This window comes from Danio aesculapii, chromosome 10, assembly GCF_903798145.1.
Source record: "Danio aesculapii chromosome 10, fDanAes4.1, whole genome shotgun sequence".
In the NCBI taxonomy this organism is placed as follows: domain Eukaryota; kingdom Metazoa; phylum Chordata; class Actinopteri; order Cypriniformes; family Danionidae; genus Danio; species Danio aesculapii.
The window spans coordinates 19,932,026-19,953,852 of record NC_079444.1 but is presented as its reverse complement, the minus strand read 5'-3'; the positions used below and the strand labels follow the sequence as shown (position 1 = coordinate 19,953,852).

The following is a 21,827-nucleotide window of genomic DNA, read 5'->3' as shown; positions in this document are numbered from 1 at the left end:
AATATATATCTTTCAAGACACTTCTATACAGCTTTAAGAGACATTTCAAGGCTTAACTAGGTTAATTAGGTTACCTAGACAGGTTAGGGTAATTAGGCAAGTTATTGTATAACGATGGTTTGTTCTGTAGACTATCGAAAAAAATTTAGCTTAAAGGGGCTAAAAATTTTGACCATAAAATGGTTTTTAAAAAATTTAAAACTGCTTTTATTCTAGCCAAAATAAAACAAATAAGACTTTCTCCAGAAGAAAAAACATTACCAGACATACTGTGAAAATTTCCTTGCTCTGTCAAACATCATTTGAGAAATATTTAAAAAAGAAAAAAATTCAAAGCGGGGCTAATAATTCTGACTGCAACTGTATATATTCACACTATTTGGCAGAAGGAAATGTTTATAATCAGCCAAACTACATATATGAACAAATCCCTAAGTAAAAACCTTCAGAATAGAGAAATGAATAAATCTGTGAAGTTTGGTCTGATTTATGCCTTAGTGCATGAGAAAGAAACTCATTTTGAGAAAACAGCATACAGTATCTACAGGCACAAACTGTTCAAGTGTGACAAACCCAGAGCCCAAATCAAAAGTGCAAAACTTACATGTGCTGTAAAACCAGAAAGAGACATGTCAGCATGTTGTTTACCGTTTGGCATCAGGTCCACCACGAGTTTGGGATAAGCGATGTTAGTGCAGCCTACTTCGGCTCCACAGACGGCTTTACACTCATCCGGATCCACACAGGCAATTTCATCTAACACAAACAACACAACACACACACAGTATTAGTATTAGAATACACACTGTTAGATTCACTGATAGTTTGCTAACCATCTAATGCATACTTATTACTTTTGGACTGACAGAATTCATCACTTAATTCACATTTCCTTTTGCCATCAATAGACTGATTACTTTATTGATTGATTTAATGATTCATTATTTTTTCGGAGGTGGATTCGGAACCACTCTGAAATGTCAACACAAAATTACAATTAAAATTACAATTATTATTTAGATATTAAAACATAATATGGATTATTATTACTACTTTTAAAGTACAATATTGATAACATTAAAAGTACAATATTGATAAAAATATATATTTTGTTTTAAATATCAACAGAAATATGTGCTATTTTTGCTTTTATCGGTTTTATTTATATTTACTATTTAATTTCAACTTGTTTTAGCTTTAGAAATTCTACTATTTCAGCTTCACTTATTTTAATACTTTTTTCTAAAGTCCAGTTCAATGAGACTAACCAAACCAGGCTAGTTTAAACTATTTGCATAAAATTCTTCAAGATTCAGTTAGCATATTTTCTGTGAGTGTTGGTGGTGTTACTGACTTGGGTACAGCACTCTGCTGATCATGCCAGGGAAGACCATGAGGAACATGGGCAGCAGCTTGAGGTAACCACACAAAATACAGCCAGCCTTGACATGAGAGAGGTTCTTCGCAGAAAGACAACGTTGAACAATCACCTGAAACAAACAGAACAACATCAGTGCTCGCAATCCATTACTGTAGACTGTAATAATAATAATAATAATAATAATAATAATAATAATAATAATAATAATAATAAATGTGTAAGGGATAATCAAAGGGCCGCCTTGCATTAAAGAATTTTAAAGTCATGTCGCGGAGGCAATCTTTGAGAGAGAGATTGTCTGTGCATATAAATAACACAGGCATAACTAATAGCTCATAGTAGCATGTGTTAGCTACCTCTTCACAAATATTTCAGAGCAGTAAATCTCCATTGGCTTCCTGATGAAGCACATGTTGGTGTCCTCAAGATCACACAAAATGTAGTCTACGGCAACTGCCACTGATTTACTGTGATTGTTTATGTTTCTATGAGCATTTTAAAAACTTTGCCATGCAGACCATGCAGTAAATAAATGAATAAATAAACAAATATAATAAGAAAATACATTTATGTGCATTTTTCTCAGCGTTTCAGGACTACAGAGACATTCCAAGCACGGGATGGGTCCTCCTGGCGTGGCAGAGTTCATCACAGCTCCAATACACACCTCTGCTATTTGCTCTTACAATAACCATGTGCCTTTCACCATACACAATTCATCTGCTCGTGATCTTCTTTCATATAACTTTGTCATGTTTGGTGTCATTTGACAGTTTATGACTCCAGCATTGTAGTGATGAAATCAACAGACGCATTGATGTATTTCAATATACAATCTATTTACTATTGTTGAGTCATGGCCTGAGGAGACTATGTTAATGTACTTCTCCCCCACTTTATCTCCTCAACATTGTTTTCATGTTCAGCTGGTTTTGGCTGTTGGTTTTCACTCATGTTTGAAAATTCTTTGTTCAGGTTATAGAAAAGAAAGATTACTGTTGATCTGGGAGAATGGCCTCATATGCTAACAAAGCCAGTTTGACTGTCTTTGTTATACAGCAGTTCATATGTTACAGCTATGTTTCTCTATACAGTATGTTAGTTTATTTCATTCTACTGTCTGTATATTTAAACATGTAACTTAATGAACAATTTTGCCTGCTTGAAGGCATTGAGATTCTTTCTCTTTTTCAATGATGATAACAACTTTAATGGAGTCAGATTAATTACAATGGAGTCATATAAATAGTTGATTTAAACACACCATCCTTCGCCATTCTTCAACACAAGTAACTGATCTGTAAATGCTACTGTACAGAGAAATAAAAATCGACACAAATAAAGCAGCAGTACATCAAGAACTACAATAAACTTTTAATGCTAGACTTAATTTTCCTTTACAGTGCCATAGTACAAACCAAAAAAAATGCAATGTTTTTAAACTTTTGAACAATAAAGTTCCCAGAACCTTCTCATCACCAAAAATGTCTATACGGTAAATGCCTCTACATCTTTTTAAGTGTCTCAAATGTCTTGAAACTTTAATTTTGATCGTTTTTGCTATATATAATCTAAATCACCTAATTACCAAACCAGAGGAAGCAAACATGGCAGTCTGGAATAGATAAGCTAAGTCTTATTAATGGGTTGTTGAACAAACTAAACCATTGTGAATGTATATCTACAGCTGTCTGTGTATCTTATCTTATTTAGTGGCCATTAATCAGGGGTCTAACTAAAGGCACATCTGTTTAAGCTTAGACTCACTCAGACTAAAACAAGACGCACACTGTTCATCCTGAGAAACTGCAGATAAAAGTGTGCTTTGTGGTCCTGAAGTGGACACAGAGGAGATTTGTTGAACTTATTGATAGCTGTGTCTTCTGCTCACCAAGGCTGCATTTATTTGATAAGAAACTATTATCCATGTTTAGAAAATATTTTGCTTCCTAATTTGTTTTTAAAATTAAAGATTTTTTCAAGAAATTTCTTTCGGTTACTTTACACTACCTGACAAAAGTGTTGTTGCCTATCCAAGTTTTAGGAACAACAAATAATAACTTGACTTCTAGTTGATCATTTGGTATCAGAAGTGGCTTATATGAAAGGCAAAGGCCTCTAGATTGTTTTTTTAACCAAAATGAAATATGATCATGCCTTGATTTTCAACTGTTTAATTAGGACAGTAAGGTCTGAATTTGCTTAGACAAAAGTCTTGTCACTTAACAGAAAAAATGGACAGTATAGAATATAAAGTCATGGTGCAGTGGAAAAAGAATTAATATTGTGTATGACTCCCATGAGCTTGGAGGACTGCATCCAAACAATAATAACTTATTAATAAAGTCATCTGGAATGGCAAAGAAAGCGTTCTTGCAGGACTCCCAGAGTTCACCAAGATTCTTTGGATTCATCTTCAATGCCTCCTTCTCTATCTTACCCCAGACATACTCAATAATGTTCATGTATGGTGATTGGGCTGGCCAATTCTTTGCTTTCAGGAACTTTGATGTGGAGGCTGAAGTTTGAGAAGGAGCACAATCCTGCTGAAGAGTTTGCCCTTCTCTTTGGTTTGTAATGTAATGGGCAGCACAAATGTCTTGATAGGCTGTCTCAGGCTGTTGATGTTGCCATCCACTCTGCAGATCTCTCGCTTGCCCCATACTGAATGCAACCCCAAACCATGTTTTTCCTTCACCAAACTTGACTGATTTCTGTGAGAATGTTGGGTCCATGTGGGCTCCAATAGGTCTTCTGCAGTATTTGTGATGATTTGGATGCAGTTCAATAGATGATTCATCTGAAAAATCTACCTTCTGCCACTTTTCCAAGTGATCAACTAGAAATCAAGTTATTATTTGTTACTCTTACAACTGGGATCAACGACAAGACTTTTGTCAGGTAGTATACGTAACAATTTTTTGTTATTTCTTTTTTGGGCGGACACAATTCCTGTTTAATGAGCTAACATGTTACTAAAATGCTTTAGCATATGGCTAACAAGTTGCTAGCATGGATAACATGCTCACATTCATTCATTCATTTTCTTTTCAGCTTAGTCCCTTTATTAATCCGGGGTTGCCACAGCGGAATGAACCACCAACTTATCCAGCATATGTTTTACGCAGCGCATGCCCTTCCAGCTGCAACCCATCACTGGGAAACAGCCATACACACTCACTCGCACACATACGGACAATTTAGCCTACCCAATTCACCTGTACGGCATGTCTTTGGAGCACCCGGAGGAAACCCACGCAAACACAGGGAGAACATGCAAACTCCACACAAAAACAGCAACTGACCCAGCCGAGGCTCGAAACGGCACCTTTCTTGCTGTGAGCCGAACGTGCTGACCACTGCGCCACCGTGCAGCCCCAAACATGCTCAAATTAGATAACATTAGTAGTGGGAATAGATATGTTACTAATGATGTCTTCTTGGTTTGTTTCTGCTTACGATTTGATAAGATGTATGACATCAGGTTACGACATCAGTCGGCACAAGATTGTGGTGTACCTTTATTTGATAAATTACAAGAAAAATACAGCAGGGTTTGCTTATAATGTAGAGCAAAGGATTTGCATCAGGTGTGTTTTGTGTTTGTAATTTTTTTTTTTTTTTTACAAATATTCTATCCATTGTAAGCTATATTGTATAAAAACAAAATGGCCAATGCTATGCTAGTAATATGCAAAATGTCCTTTTTAACCTGAATAAGCACATTTCCTGCATGTTTAACTTGTTGCTAGCAAGAACTTTACATAAATGAACATGCTAACATTGTAGGATATGCTAACCCTAACCCTAACCCTAACAAGTTTTAATGTTTCATGGATGGATGGATGGATTCTCTTTACCAAATAAAAGCAGCCTTGGTGAGCATAAATGATGTCAAATATGAGAAAACCAATCCTTTTCTATAGGTAAATTTTTGAATGGAAGTGAACCAGGGTGAATGTCTGTGCCTTAGCATGTGTAGGATCTGTAAACCTCTTACTCCTTCTCATGTCCAAAAATGTTTATGACAGTATAAAACTATGAGAAAGTAACCATAAGAAATGAATCAGTACCTGGTCAGTGCACCAGTACCAGCCGGCCTGGATTGTAAGACCAAAGAGGAGTCCAGGCCAGGGCAGATCTCCATTAATGGGGTCTCTGAAGATGTGGAATGAATCTGCACGAGGAGTGTAGCAAGATTCACTGATGTTTGGACTGATTACTGATGGGATGGCCGTCATATAGCTGTCCTTAAAGTTCTCATAGCCTCCAACCTTATTAAATGCTGCAAGAAAGCCAAAGATGTTGAAATAAGTAACAGAAGATAAAAGATTTTCATGTGCACCTACAGTAAGTGAATGAACGTACCAAAACCCATGAGGATGAACGATCCCACCACCATGATGATGGTCTGCAGTGTGTCTGTGTAGATGACAGCAGCTAAACCACCTGTGGAAGAAAAGCATTTCATTAAAAATCAACCGAGGGTCGGCGCCAGTGGTGTAGTGGTTAGTGCGTCGACACATGCACTCCAGTGCTCACGGTGACCCGAGTTCAATTCCCACCTTGTGGTCCTATGCTGATCCTTCCCCTCTCTCTGCTCCACACTTTCCTGTCAATACTCTCTACTGTCCTATCAATTAAAGGTGAAAACCCCCAAAAAATAATTATTAAAAAAAAAAAAAATCAACCAAGGGATTGTAAAGCTCTTAAAAATGTACATTAGGTTTATCTATAATCTACTGTGCTCTGAAATATCAGCAAACCTTGCATTTAGAATATATAGGCATTCAAAAGTTGCAGTATCTCACTTCTGCCAATATGGATCAATGATTTGATGATAGGACACCAATTGCTGGTGAGTGGTGAGTGCACTGGCGCCGTTGTCCTGTGGCTGCCGTCGCATCATCCAGATGGATGCTGCATACTGGTGGTGGTGTGGAGAGACCCTTTCATGATTGCGAAGCGCTTTGGGTGTATGGCCATACACAATAAATGCGCTATATACATACACATTACATTTACATTACATGATGATATGTACGTACAGTATTAGTGTTTTGGTGAACACTTCATGAACACTTAGTTACTTGTGCAAGTGACAGATTTGAGCAGTTTCTTTAGTGTCAACTATAGGAGGCGAGTTACTTCAGAGTGCATTTTTAGGGAGCATTCATTTGGACAGAAAATCTGATGAGAAGCTCTACAGTGACGTGATCAAAATTATTGATCCATATTGTCAGAAGTGAGATATTGAAAGTTTTGAATGCTTACACCGTTCCTTCTAAACGTGAGTTATATCATTGTTTTGAAGCACACTAGATATAAATAACCAAAATTTAAATACAAAATACCAATATAAGTTGTCATTTTTAAGATGATTGAACTGTTGGATTAGAAAATACAATGTTAGTCTCTCTACTTCATTTCTTTGCATATAGTTTAATATATTACTTGGCATTTCTCTTGATTATTTGTGAAAATTACTAGTTAAATGTTATAAGTTACTAAGTAAAAATAGTTTCTACACATTTTTTTTAATGCACTTTTTAAAATTACACTCAGTTCACACTTTTTAGCACTGCTTGCTGCATTTTTTCATCACTTAAGTGCTTTATTTTCATAATAAGTAACTTACAGAAAAAGTATGCTAAAGTGTACTAACTAGTTTTTCATAACCTTGCCTTGTCATAACATTTCAAATTATATGATCTTTTCAGACAATTATTATTTACCACACAGTCATGCATGTCTGGTCAAATGACACACTTTTTATTTAACAATTGTTTGCAAGGCAACACTGTATTTATATCCTTGCCATTCAGGTTAGGCTTCTGAAGCCTTAGCAAATGCAGTTTAGTATGTCACAGGACCATAAAGCATTCTCATCCACTGCTCGTGTAAACATTTACAGCTGCTGGGATCATTTCTGATCCCTTGCAATTTATTGTTGGGCTGCTTTGCTCATGATATAAACATATTACACAACAGACCACGGGGATGACAGAAGTTTGCCATGCACAGGCTTATCATCCATTGTGAGAATGGGCAATTACCCATAACACACACACCCACGGCATGCTAAAAGGAGCATCCCACTTCATGGACTTTACTCTCTGTTGTTTGTATTTATTTTTCTGTTATTTAACCAGGAAGTCTCATTGAGATTTAAAATCTCTTTTACAAGAGAGACCTGATTATAGACTGTAGTATAAACTTCCATGTAAAAATCTGGTGTCACTTTATTTTGATGGTCCCTTTAACACATTTTGTTCAATTTAAGTTACATTGCATCTACATGCCAACTAATTGTCATTAGATTATAAGTAGACTGTTAGGTTGGGGTTAGTGCAAGTTGACATGTACTTGAAAAAGTTTCTTATAGTCAGTTAAATGTCTGTTGAAGGAGCAGTATCAACAGATATTAAGCAGGCAGTCTTCTAATACTCAAATAAGAATTAAGTGGCCTGTAGTTCCAATGCAACTTTTAGTCAACAAAATGTGCAATAGGGACCATCAAAATTTAATTATTTAATTTTATCTATTTTTCCCTGATTTAGAAAAAACATAAATCTAAAAGCTGAGAGTGTGGGTATAACGATTATTGCACTTTATATATAGTATGAAGCATTATGTTTTATGTTTTGATCATCATATTTAAAATAATTAAATACTGTTATCACTTATTATGAAATTCTGATATCATCACTTTATATTATATATGATCAGACACTTGAATGTTTCATTATATTGTTGACATTGTACCAGAATTAGGCTAAAGCAAATGTTAAACACGTTTTACCATTGCGTTGTGTTTTCTGTAGCTAAAAGGTTGTGAAAAATGTATTATAGTTTTGCGCTATTTGCCAAAATCTGAAATTATATCAATAAAAAGCTATTAAGTGCTATGCACAGTGTATTGCCTATGAGCTGAGATGTTCTGCTATTTAAAGAAAAAAATTTTTTTTGGCATTGCAAAGAAGCAATCTGTGTAAGACACTTGGTTCAAGAAGGAGTTATGAGGATTTTATGAAGAATTTGAGGTTTCGACATGCTCTTTTAAAAAAAATACAAAACAATAAACACACACTAATGTAAAGGGTTACCATTAGCAATTATTTATAAAATAATAAATAATGAGAAATGACAGAAACTATATTTATATTTCACCTTTGTGACTTAATTACCTACCAAAAATTAAGGGTGTACTCACATTAGGTGCGGTTGCCTTGAACCATGCCAGAGTGTGCTTGTCCCCCCTCCCCTCTCACCTGATGACTGCACTTACACTGAATTTGACCTTTTAGCCGGAGCATGCTTACGTCATTGTTTGGGATGCAGTGACAAGCAGTCAAATATTTTGCTGAACAGATCCACCACTTTTGACGCTCATAAATGATCATAAAAGTACTCGTGCTGCACGTATTAGGAAGTTTGCTAAAGGTGCAGCTGATGTGTAGTGAGGGGTTTGCATCTTTATTAAACTATGACAGTTTGTGTTAATTAAAATGTACGAATGATTAATAAATCCATATGACACTGTCGATTAAAAATAATGTCACGTCTTCAGTTTCGTGCTCAGGTGCGCTTTGCACTCACACTACAAGCGTACCGCGCCTGAGCCAACTGAACCACGCTCTGGCACACCTCTTCCAACCAGGCCAGGACTGGCCAACTGAACCACACCCAGGCACGGTACGGAGCACTTGCACTTGTCAAATGAGCCGGGAAATGGGGGTCAAACATGCCCAGGCATGGTTCTAATAGCCTAGTGTGAGTACTCCCTATCTCACAATACTGGCAGTCTGAGATCATTATTGCAACTGATTTCATTATTGCAACTGATTTCATTATTGCCATTTAAATTTTATTTGTAAAACTTGAAATTGCAAGAAAAAAATCTTAATTGTGAGATAAAAGTTGCAAACTACCCATTTCCAGGATTAAAACATTTGTTTTAATCCTGGAAACAATAGCTTTAAAGTTAACTGCAATTTAGGTATGGCAGAATTAAAGTTTGAATTGTGAGATAATGTCTCATGATGTGCAATCTATATATTTTTTTAGTGGATAAAACAGACTTCCATAGGTTTTTACCAGACTGTTAAGATACATGTGAGACAACCTGTGAGATCCATAGGATGTTTAACCGTACAGTGCAATGTGTCATTGTAAAGAACACAGTATTTATATCAACAGACCTGTTACTGTGTAAAGAGCTGTAATCAGCAGCAGAATTACCACAGCCAGGTAAATGTTCAGTCCCAGAGCCTGGTTGATGAAAATGGCTCCTGCAAACATGTCCGCCTGACAGGTAAAAACGGAAAAAAACATGCTGTGATACAACTGTTTGAACTGTCCATTTCAAAACAAGCCCTTATCTTTGACATCTCAACCCCGTAAAAGGCAATAAAGGGCATTTCCACGTGGAAATCCCCACCAATTCAAGCATCAAGTGTAGACTTGATGTAAACATGATTAGCAAACTGAATAAATGCAGAGGCTGAGCAAACAGAAACATATGATGATACTGTTAGAAAGTTCATGCTCATCTTTCCTTTAATATCACTACAAAGTTGTAGTTCACCCAAAATATAAATTTACGTGCTGTTTATTAACCCTCAAGTGGTTCCAAACCTTTTTGAAGAATGTTGGAAATGGTTTACGTTTACATCCATAGTAAAAAAAAAAATATGATGAATTTCAATGGCTATAACATTCTTCAAACTATCTCAACAGAGAATAGAACTGAAACAGCTATTGGAACAAGTGAAAAATGAGTAAATGACCAACATTTCATTTTGAGTGAACTATCCTTTGAATAGACAAGTGCGAAAATGCTGATTTTAAGTAAAAATACATTAATCAGAGCATAAATACAACTAATATTTGTTCTTCAAACTGATTCACTATGAAATCAAAACAGATCACTAACTTTAATGGAATATTGTTTCCATTTGTGTTTATTTCATACAAAACTTCATCAAAACCTACATACATAACGATAATAACTTCATCTGCATTAGTATTTATTTCATATACATCAAAATCTACATAAATAATGAAAATTATACATCAACTGCTTATTCTTTAGTACATGCTAGTTCTTAATCATTATTACATACTAACTCTTATCATCAAATACTGATATTTATTAATTAAATAAACCTTAGCTGCTAGATTTTAGTACTAATTTGTTATGTAGTAGTTGCGATTCATTACAATCTATTATTTATTTCGTTAATCAACTAGTAACGATTCTATTTTTACTAAAAACCAATATTTTCCATTGACTTCTACACTTTAAAACCCAAAACGTTAAGGTAATTCAAACCATTTGAGGAAACCGATTGCGACAAACCATTTAAGTTCAAAAACTAATCCTAATGAGTACTGTGAACTTAATCCATTTGAGTAAACAAAGCAATTTGAGCACAGTAAAGCCCAATAAATGAAGAGAACTCAAACCAACTGAGTACTGTAAAACCCAATAAGTTAAGGCAACTCAAACCGTTTGAGGAAACTGATGGCAACAAATATTTGAGTTAAAAAACGAATCTATACGAGTGCTGTAAACTTACTCCATTGAAATTAAAGTAATGAGGTATTTAATAAGCTAATTACCTTCAACACTGAGTTCAAAACTCTTTTCAAATGAGTAGAATTAACTTTCAGTAAATTTTGAGTTAACTACACTCACTTCATTTGATAAAGTTGACCGTTGTGTTTTACAATGTACAGTATAGGGATCTGCCATTAAGATATCAGTTAATCAGTAGTACTATGTGTTTTTATATAAAAATAGTTGCTCATTAGCTAGTGCAACATATTTTGTTTCAAATACTAGCACCCATAAAATCTACCACCTGATATTTAGTACTTTATTGATTAGCTATTTACACTTAATCAGCAAGAACATGTTTATTGGTGGCACTTTATCTAACAATCCTGTTTCGCATGTACTTTATCATAGTCATTGCATATTCCAGGGTAAAACTACTCTCAGAACCTACCCTCATGTAGTTACCTCATGTGCCCCATTAATTGAAATACAATCTTCCAATTGAAATACGGGCTTTCAAACTAGTTTTAAATAAGGATGAGACAAAAAAACAGCAGTCAAATAGTATGAGAAGAATAATATGCTACTAGTAATAATTACAAATGTCTAAAAAAAATACTAGCGCCTAATAAATATCTACTAGTATGTGATATCTAGATGTGGAACCGAATTTCTACCATGTCAAACATTAATTTATGCATGTAGGAGTGGATTTTTGTATACGCATGTTTGATAAATGTCTTGGTACTTTGCTGTATATCTTGACACAGATTTTGGACTCACCGAGATTTTGGTAAAAACGTAGAGACACAGTGACAGCACAGAGAGGTAGATGCGAATTCGCTGGCCACCAAATCTCTTCTTCAGGTATTCTGGCATGGTCACAACCTAAAGATAACGTGAGCAGAGGATCATAATCATCATATTGCTGACATACAGACTTTGCAGTATTTGAAAGAGTTGCTCAGTGGTGCTTGTTGGAGAGGAAGGAGGAATGTAATCATACCCCAGCCTTTATGTAGATGGGCACGAAGAGCCATCCCAGAATAATCACAACAACCAGAGCCTGAGGAAAGAACATGGAAAACAGCTTTGAGATTTTCTACATATATTCCTGAGAGTGTTGTTACTATTAAAATTAAAATATATACAGTAGAAGTCAGAATTATTAGCCCCCCTAATTTTTTTATTTTTTCGAAATAATGTTTAACAGACCAAGGAAATTTTCACAGTATGTCTGATAATATTTTTTCTTCTGGAGAAAGACTTATTTGTTTTATTTCGGCTAGAATAAAAGCAGTTTTTTATTTTTTAAACACCATTTAAGGTCAAAATTATTAGCCCCTTTAAGCTATATTTTTTTCGATAATCTACAGAACAAACCATCATTATACAATAACTTGCCTAATTATGCTAACCTGCCTAGTTAACCTAATTAACCTAGTTACGCCTTTAAATGTCACTTTAAGCTGTATAGAAGTGTCTTGAAAAATATCTAGTCAAATATTATTTACTGTCATCATGGCAAAGATAAAATAAATCGGTTATTATAGATGAGTTATGTATTATGTAGATAGTTATCTATTATGTTTAGAAATGTGTTGAAAAAATCTTCTCTCCGTTAAACAGAAATTGGAATTAAAATAAGCAGGGGGGCTAATAATTCTGAATTCAACTGAATATATTTTTGGTAAACTAAAAATATATAAACATGAATGAGAAATGTTGCATCAGCCAACCAACTGAAATAAAACATGCATATTACTAAATAAAGTAAATTAGGTTACAGTTGTAGTAAATAAATAAAAAAAGAAACCTAAACAAACATTTTAAAAATAACTATTAATAACCGTGACATAATCAGAGTACAGAAGAGATACAGAAACTTCATGCAGTTTTATCAATGTATCCATTATATATTATTTTGTAATTATCTATACCAATACCAATATCAATGTCATTTGAATTTTCTAAATATTTTTCTATATTTTTATTACTAAAAAGAGCTAAATGCTCAAAAACATTCAAAACTTATAATGTAATATTGTAATATATTTTTAAATAATGATGCTTCCCAGAATACAAACACACTGACTATTAAGTAAATATAAAAATACAATTCAAATACAATTAAATTGAAAAATTATACTATAAAGCATTAAAATAGAAGCTCATTTAAATATCAATGAACAATGTAACAGTATGTAAATAAATATTATTAAAAATAACACTCTTAAGCTTTCAGCTACATGTATTATTTTAATAACATTTTTTCCTTTTAATGACCATAGTCATAAAATCATGCCATATTTGAATATTATTTAGACTTTTCAAACATACATTCCATTCAAATCCTCCGATGGCGATTCCAGCAGCAGCTCCAGTTCCTGCAATTCCCACAAAATGACCACTTCCGATGTTACTCGCGAAGAGAGAGGCTCCAATCTACACAAGAAAAAAAAAGAGAAAATTGTATTTACCATATTTATTTATTTAATATATTTACTATTAATAGTATTATATATCTATACCATTAATAGTAGCATATTATTAACATCATGTACTACATACAGTATACAACATGTTTCTGGATAAACTGAACAACTAAAAAGAAAAAAAAGACATAATATGTAAAGTGTCGTGCAGGAAATGATGAGAATGTCAATTAATGGCTATTCACTGAATTTAGAAAAGAAAACTTGCCATTAACCAGTCAACAGATTTTCACAATAGCATTTTACAGTCTTTTTCTTGTAAAATCCATGTACACTATCTAATGAATAAGTTTAAGTATTTTTAAAAGGGCCTAATAACTCTAATAAGCATTAGTGTCTGATAAATAAGTTCTTGTATCAAATAAATAATAATACATGATGGATAAAGTACTAGTATCTAATATGAATATACAATTTTAATAGTTTGAAAAGACACAAGTAGTTAAAGAAGAAGCACTAGCAGGTGATGAATAAGTACTTGTTGGAGAATATATTAATCACTAAATAAGTCCAAGCATGAAAAATAGATGTTAGTTTTATAGATTAAATGATTAGACAGCTTGTCATACGCAGTGCTCTTATACATTGACACAGCTCCCACCTTCATCAACTTAAGCATGACCCATACATGCTAATTTTGTTCCTTCAAATCTCTGATATGACTGGCTACCAAAGATTAGACTATTTTTGCATGACTAGAGATAAGCAATTAGGATTTTTATTTCAGAAAAAGAAACTATAAACAGAGCTCAATTGAGGAACTGGTCACCTTAATTATTAAATCACTCAAAAAACTAACTCACACTCAAACAGTTCCAAGCCTTTCAGTATCTTTCCATTGACCGCAAAATAAGATACTTTGAAAAATGTTGGAAACCAGCAGTTATTGATTTCCTTAGTATTAGTATTCATATAGCTACCGGCTTTCAACATTCTTCGAATTCAGAATAGCTTCTTTTGTGTTCAACGAAGGAAATAAACTCAAGCAGGTGTGGAAAAAGTTGGAGTGTGAATAATTGATGGCAGAATGTTGGGACGAAGTGTTCCTTTAAGTTCAACAAAAAAACAAATCCCTCATCCACTACATATGTGCACGTCAGAACGGTTACTAAAGTGTAAGACATTAGCAGAAGATTGCGGTAACTGTTAAATATATTAACTCTGTCTACTGTTTGACTTTATCTGCCAATGCAATCACTGTAATGATAAGCTATAAAAACTGCTTCTTCTGCACAAGCTGAGGTGTAACTCAAACAATAATGACTGGAACAATGAACTTTGTAATTACCAAAAAAAAACTTGTTCGTATAAAGTAATAACTTGGGATGGACCAAAGCATGACAGCTCCATAAAAACGGCATGGGCAAAGCGTATCAGTACAGCTTCAGTCATAATGAACTGTGGGATGCATCTGGCATCAGTGCATTATGGCCTCCATAAAAGATTTCCAGATATCAAGGTCTTGAAATGGAGGGGCAGGTAGGGTCATTATCTGTCATAATGTGAAATCACTGTTCCTGTGCTATTGATAGATGCATAATCAGTTCCTGGGTTTATGGCCATTCTGGTCATTTTCTGGCACATTAGGATGGACATTTTGCTAGATATATTGATCACTATTGATTGGGCAAAGTTATTTCACAATTTGAGCACAAAACACACTGCTTTTCAGGTTTAAAGCCTGGTTAGGCATACACTGTGTTACTCACCGGCCACCACACCATACTTCTGCCAGCCAGGAAAAAGCCACCGACAGTGGCTCGATTGGTCCGTACCATGGCCTTTAAAGAGAAGAGTCCATAAACTCAGCATTATTATAATTACAGATGCTTAAAATTCACATTTGACATTATATCATATCATATTAGGGGTCTCAGTGGTTAAGAGCTTGGCATTAAATTGAGGTACTGTTCATTGCTTGATTAAGTGTGTTTGAGATTTCTCAAAAGCTTTTAAAGCAGGGGTGGCCAAACTTTTTCGTATGAGGGGCCAAAAACCCAAATATCATTAACCATGGGCCGAAGATAAATATAGCAAACTATTTTACATTAAAGTTACCATGGTTAATTTCCTAATATTTATAAATTAATGTTTGAATCGTATTGCTTAATAATCTTTTAAAGGCTTTATAAACTAGTCAAGTTGAATCTGCTTTGATTTGCTCACCAAAGTCTCTGCATTGTCCTCTATTCAATAGGTGACAGTACTGTATGTACATTTTAAGCTAAATCTGATTAATTTACACCATTTCAATTGAAACTTATAATGTCAGTTAGATTTTTTTGTGGCTTTAGCAATAGGTCACTTTAAATTTGAAATGCCAATCTCCAATCATCCCCCTCTCTTCTCTGATGGGATGGGGGGCCAAATCAAAGGTTACCATGGGCCAACTTTGGCCTGCAGACCCTAGTTTGGGCATCTCTGTTTTAAAGTTATCGATTTCAGAAGTGCAAATAATCAGTGCTTGCATCTATGAACATGTTCATATTTATGTGAATATCACAATAGTTATTAGTAATATTTTAATACAATTAAAAACAAAGTTAAATAGATCTATCATTAATAGTAACCATATATTAATAATTATAACAATATATCCTTTTCCAAAAAATTATATTATATAAAAAAGTGTTAAATTATATTATTATAAAAAATTATATAATTATTATATATAAAAATATTATATTATATTATATTATATTATATTATATTATATTATATTATATTATATTATATTATATTATATTATACTATACTATATTATATTATATTATATTATATTATACTATATTATATTATATTATATTATACTATATTATATTATATTATATTATATTATATTATATTATATTATACTATATTATATTATATTATATTATATTATATTATATTATATTATATTATATTATATTATACTATATTATATTATATTATATTATATTATATTATATTATATTATATTATATATACTATATTATATTATATTATATTATATTATATTATATAGTGAATATATTTTGCAAACCCTTGTTGAATTGGAATAATTATATTACATTTGAGAAGATGAGATTTTATATATATATATATATATATATATATATATATATATATATATATATATATATATATATATATATATATATATATATATATATATATATATATATATATATATATATATATATATAAGCACAGTATATCGTACATATATATCAGTCACATTCTCACATTCCTCATTCATTCTGCTTCAAGACTTATCACCCACAGCAACTTTATGTACTTTTACATGTTGACTCAAGGATAACGATTCACAAATATATTATATATTAATATATTAAATATAAAATTATATAGTATTTGCAATCCCTTGTTGAATTGGAATTATTATATTGCATTTGAGTAGATGAGATTTACAGTTGAAGTCAGAATTAGAAGCCCCCCTTTGAATTATTATTTTTTAAATATATATTTCCCAAAGATGTTTAACAGAAGAAGGACATTTTCACAGTATGTCTGATAATATTTTTTCTTCTGGAGAAAGTCTTATTTGTTTTATTTCAGCTAGAATAAAAGCAGTTTTTAATTTTTTAAAAAACATTTTATGGTCAATATTAGTAGCCCCTTTAAGCTATATATTTTTTTCGATAGTCTACAGAACAAACCATTATTATACAATAACTTGCCTAATTACCCTAACCTGCCTAGTTAACCTAATTAACCCAGTTAAGCTTTTAAATGTCACTTTAAGCTGTATAGAAGTGTATTGAAAAATATCTAAGATAGCAAAGATAAAATAAATCAGTTATTAGAAATGAGTTATTAAAACTAATATGTTTAGAAATGTGTTGAAAAAAATCTCTCTGTTAAACAGAAATTGGGGAAAATAAACCGGGGGGCTAATAATAGGGGGTGGAGGTAATAATTTTAACTTCAACTATATATATGATTAATAAATCAGATAAACCATTCCTCATTCTGGTTCAAGACTTCTCTCCCGCAGCCACTTTTATGTACTATAAAATGTTGGCGCAAGGTTAACAACTCACAAATCTATCAATGGTATAAAGAAAAAAAAAAAATTCGAGATGAACAGAAAGTACCATCCTCTTACCCATACTCCCACCGCCAGAACCACCAGAAAATAAATGACAATCACAGAAATGTCCGCTGGGTTGTTCACATATATGGTGATGTTTCTTTTGTTCTCATTGCGGAGCAGCGAAAATCCAAAATAATCTGCACCCATTCTGACGGTGTTTGAGGAGGGCAAGTGCGTCCCTCGATGCTCAAGACACTGTGCATGCATGTGCGAGTGTGTGCTCACTTATACGCGTGGCTCTACAGATGGGTGTGCCCTACTGAGGGTTCATTATACAAGTGTGTTTGTGACTGTCAAAAATGTGAGATTGAGAATCATTAATGATCAACTTACCTTGCAGGAAAAGTGAGGTGGAGTTCCTGTAAAAGCACATCAGCCTCTGCTCCTGCATCTCGATGAATGGCTTTCACTGATTCACCTGTTGGAGAGTCAAGATGCACTTCTGCAATTAATGCTCCAGACATTAGTAAACGCATTGTAGGATTGCTTATAAGGACACCCTGAGGTGCTGAGTGGCACTGCGTGTATAAAGTGAAGATGACTTATCAAATGACAGCCTTAAACATTTTGTAATACAAGCAGCTTTTTTGTTGTTAAACATTACAAATGTGTGTCAAACAAAATCGAAGAGGGAAATAATTCCGGAAATCTTGGAAGCCCTGTTTGCCAAGTACTGCAAGATTTGTTTGTTGTTCTTGTATTTGTGAAATTAAACATTAAATTTTGACCTAAAACGTTTAGATTTTGTGATGTCAAAACTGCGACATGCATACTAAGTCTTGAAATAGAATTACAACCATGAGTCATGTTAAAATAGGATAAATAGAAGTAAAATTATGGCATTTTTCATTTATTCATTTTCTTTTCAGCTTAGTCCCTTTATTAATCAGGGTTCGCCACTGCGGAATGAACCGTCAACTTATCCAGCATGTGTTTTACGCAGCCGATGTCCTTCCAGCCACAACCCAGCACTGGAAAACACCCACACACTCTTGCATTCACTCCCACACTTACACTATGGCCAATTTAGCTTATTTAATTCACCTATAGCGCATGTCTTTGGACTTTGGGAAAAATTGGAGCACCCGGAGGAAACCCAGGCGAACACGGAGAGAACATGCAAACTCCACACAGAAATGCCAACTGACCCAGCTGGGGCTCAAACCAGCTACCTTCTTGCTGTGAGGCGATTGTGCTAACCACTGCGCCACCATGATGCCCAATTATGTCATTTTGACTCATGTTTTCAACTTGTTAATATTTACTTTTATTGTCATAATTTCAAAAAGGATCTAATAAGTCAAACTTTTAAGTCAAGTTTATTTATGAATTCCTCTTGTCATAGGTTTGACTTTTATGGTCATAATGTCTTTGCATGACATACTTTTGACTTAATTATTCTTTTATATCACAATTTCAGCTTAATACATGATCATTTTTTAACTGTTAGAATATTCAAAGTAGTGGTGTAATGGATCACAAATCTCATGGTTCAGATCACATTCAAAGTCATAAAGGAGAGGAGACAAATGTAATTTGCTTTTCATTTATTACAAAAACAGTACTGCAAGACACTTTTGGTTTTAACAAACAGAACTTAAAAGCTGTAATTTTATTACAAATAGAATGAAGAAATAATCAGCTGAATCAAAATAAATTGTAAAATTTTCAGAACTGTAAAATTCACTGTTACTTCTACTGTTGCTGATTACGCTAAATATATAAATCTAATATTATAATTTGTACAACCAATATTTATTTTAGTCTCATTTTGAATAAATGACTCAGTTATTCACTCATAAAACTTCATGTTTCATTGCCAGTATTATTTTTAAAGAATTATTCACTAGCATATTTTTGATGGCTGCTTGTCGCCACCTATTGGCTAATTAATGTAACTGCTGCATACAAATTTCATTTTTAAGCATCGTGAAATGCATATGACGGTGATTTTAATCTTTACCATAAACATCAGTGGCTATATCTAAACTATGAACTGTTATCCCAGTACTTCTGTGTTATTTGATTGTTTGTAACTTCATAACTCAAAAGACTAAAGACTGAATCTCTTTCTTCATTTTTGTGTTTTTCAAACACAGATTTGAATGCAGCGATTCAAAGGACTAATAAACATATGTGAATCCCCATCATTTATAATTTGGGCTCTATTTTGATGATTCATGCGCAAAGTGAAAAGCGCAGGGCGCAAACGCATTAAGGGCATGTCAGAATCCACTTTTGCTAATATAAGGACAGAAAAATCGCTTTGCGCCATGGCGCATGGTCTAACAGGGTTAAGCTTATTCTCTTAATGAGTTATAGGTGTGTTTTGAGAATAAACCAATCAGAGTCTCATCTCCCATTCCCTTTAAGAGCCAGTTGCGCCGTGCCATAGCGCATTTGCTATTTACATGACAGACTTTGTAAGTGTAAAAACTGAATCCTTCACTAGAGAGAAAACAGTTAAACAGAGCATCTACAGCGCGAGAATGAGAGATGAACCTCCTCATTGTTTACTTTCGCTTTCACTCTCGTAGATAGGGAAACTTCCTGTACGCACAGACATCCATTAGCCTATAAATAATTAATTTTGTTTGTTAAGCGCAAACATTTGTTTCAAAACTATTTCTAAATTCGTTCTAATTTCCAGCAAACGAAAAAATGAACAATAATAACGAAGTGTGGTCAAAAAATATTAGTTATATATTTATATTTTTATACAAATAGTTTTTATATTTATGTAGGCTAGAAAATAATATGTTTTGTAATAGTTTAATCCTTTATATTTATATCCTATATAGATCCTTATTATATCCTATATATATCCTTAATATTTTAATTCTTTTTCATATGTAAACATATTTGCATTTTGTTGTACATCCTGTTTGCATAACTAATCCGCTCTGTGCTGGACAATAAACCGGCTTTGTTCTGGTCTATAAAACAGTCTATTGAAGTTTCTCAAAATAGCAACACGCCAGCAATGCGCCTCAACACGCCTCCTTTTTTAGATCAGAACGCCTATAGGCGCACATATGAGCGCAAATGCACTTGCTATTTAACAGCGTGGTGCAAAACGTCAACGTCAAAACGACTCTTGCGCCAAGCTGAAACTAGCAAACAACAATTGCGTCGCGCCTTGCGCCACATTGTGCCGGGTGTATGATAGGGCCCTTTATGTTGCGTGATTGTTGAGATCTGAATCTTTTAATGATTAATCGTGCAGCTTACACTAAATTCATTGATGCAGGCTAAACAAGTAGTGACAGAAAAAATATTTTACAGGAAAGCCTAAACGCTTTCATACATGTGATTTGAATGAGGCGACAGGCAATCTCTCTGAAATCGTTATATATTTAGAATTAATCTACCAGTAAAAACATTTTTATTAATCCGTGGGCTCACATGTGTTCAGAACCATGGGTTGTGATCCGAATGAATCACGGATCAACCGTGATCGGTTACACCCCTAATTCAAAGTCATAATTTGTACTTTTTTCTCTCATTATTTCGACCTTTAGATATTTCTTCTTACTTGGCAAAAATGGAATTCCATACATTTTAACTGATTTCTACTAAAATATACTGGTAAATGGCAGTACACGAATACACATGGTCTCAAGACTTAGTAATTAATGTATTTACAGCATTAAAAAAAATAAACTTGATTTGTATCATACCAAAACTTTTTTCGTTTTTTGTGCAACAGCAAAAACACATAATTCATTAAATGCATATAATTTTGAATAACAAGACATCATTTTGTTGATCAGATATTGCAATGTTTTGTTTTGTTATTTAACTTTTGATCACGTGAAAAAATATAACTTTCATGAATTAATATAAGTGAAGTTTAGTTATAAACGAATTTCGAGAGGATCACGTGCTTATGATTGCTAGCGGCTGGATCCGCATTATCCAATTCTCAATGCACCAATCAGATAACTCCTAAGCTACTATAAATACCCTGGGTTACACACCACCGCTATCTTCGTTTTGAAGAATCCCCCCATCCACCCCTACTCCTCCTTCTTCCTAGATGGGTGACACAGTGGCCCAGTGCTTAGCACTGTTGCCTCACAGCAAGAATGTCTCTGGCTCTAGGCTTTACCAAACCAGCAGACATTTCTGTGCGGAGTTTGCATTTTCTCCCCGTGCTCACGTGGGTTTCCCCCGGGTTCCCCGGTTTCCTCCCACCGTCCAAAAAAACATGCAACATAAGTTAATTGACTAATCGAAAACCGGCACTATAGACATGCCCCTAGTAAATGGTTATCTCTCAAGAGCAAT

General features: G+C 33.7%; 1 protein-coding gene across 1 annotated transcript in view; it reads right to left on the bottom strand.

Moving 5' to 3' along the window:
* slc5a1 (solute carrier family 5 member 1) overlaps positions 1–17,755 on the bottom strand; it is a 30,886-nt gene extending 13,131 nt beyond the window's left edge. The window contains exons 1-10 of the mRNA XM_056467146.1: positions 17,550–17,755; positions 15,148–15,219; positions 13,284–13,388; positions 11,950–12,009; positions 11,727–11,831; positions 9,583–9,688; positions 5,750–5,830; positions 5,455–5,666; positions 1,355–1,490; positions 649–756 (exon numbers count right to left, since the gene is read on the bottom strand). Of these exons, the coding sequence (XP_056323121.1) occupies positions 649–756; positions 1,355–1,490; positions 5,455–5,666; positions 5,750–5,830; positions 9,583–9,688; positions 11,727–11,831; positions 11,950–12,009; positions 13,284–13,388; positions 15,148–15,219; positions 17,550–17,744 (1,180 nt within the window). The 5' untranslated portion in view covers positions 17,745–17,755. The remainder of the gene's footprint in view (positions 1–648; positions 757–1,354; positions 1,491–5,454; positions 5,667–5,749; positions 5,831–9,582; positions 9,689–11,726; positions 11,832–11,949; positions 12,010–13,283; positions 13,389–15,147; positions 15,220–17,549) is intronic.
* Between the last annotated feature and the right edge of the window lie 4,072 nt (positions 17,756–21,827).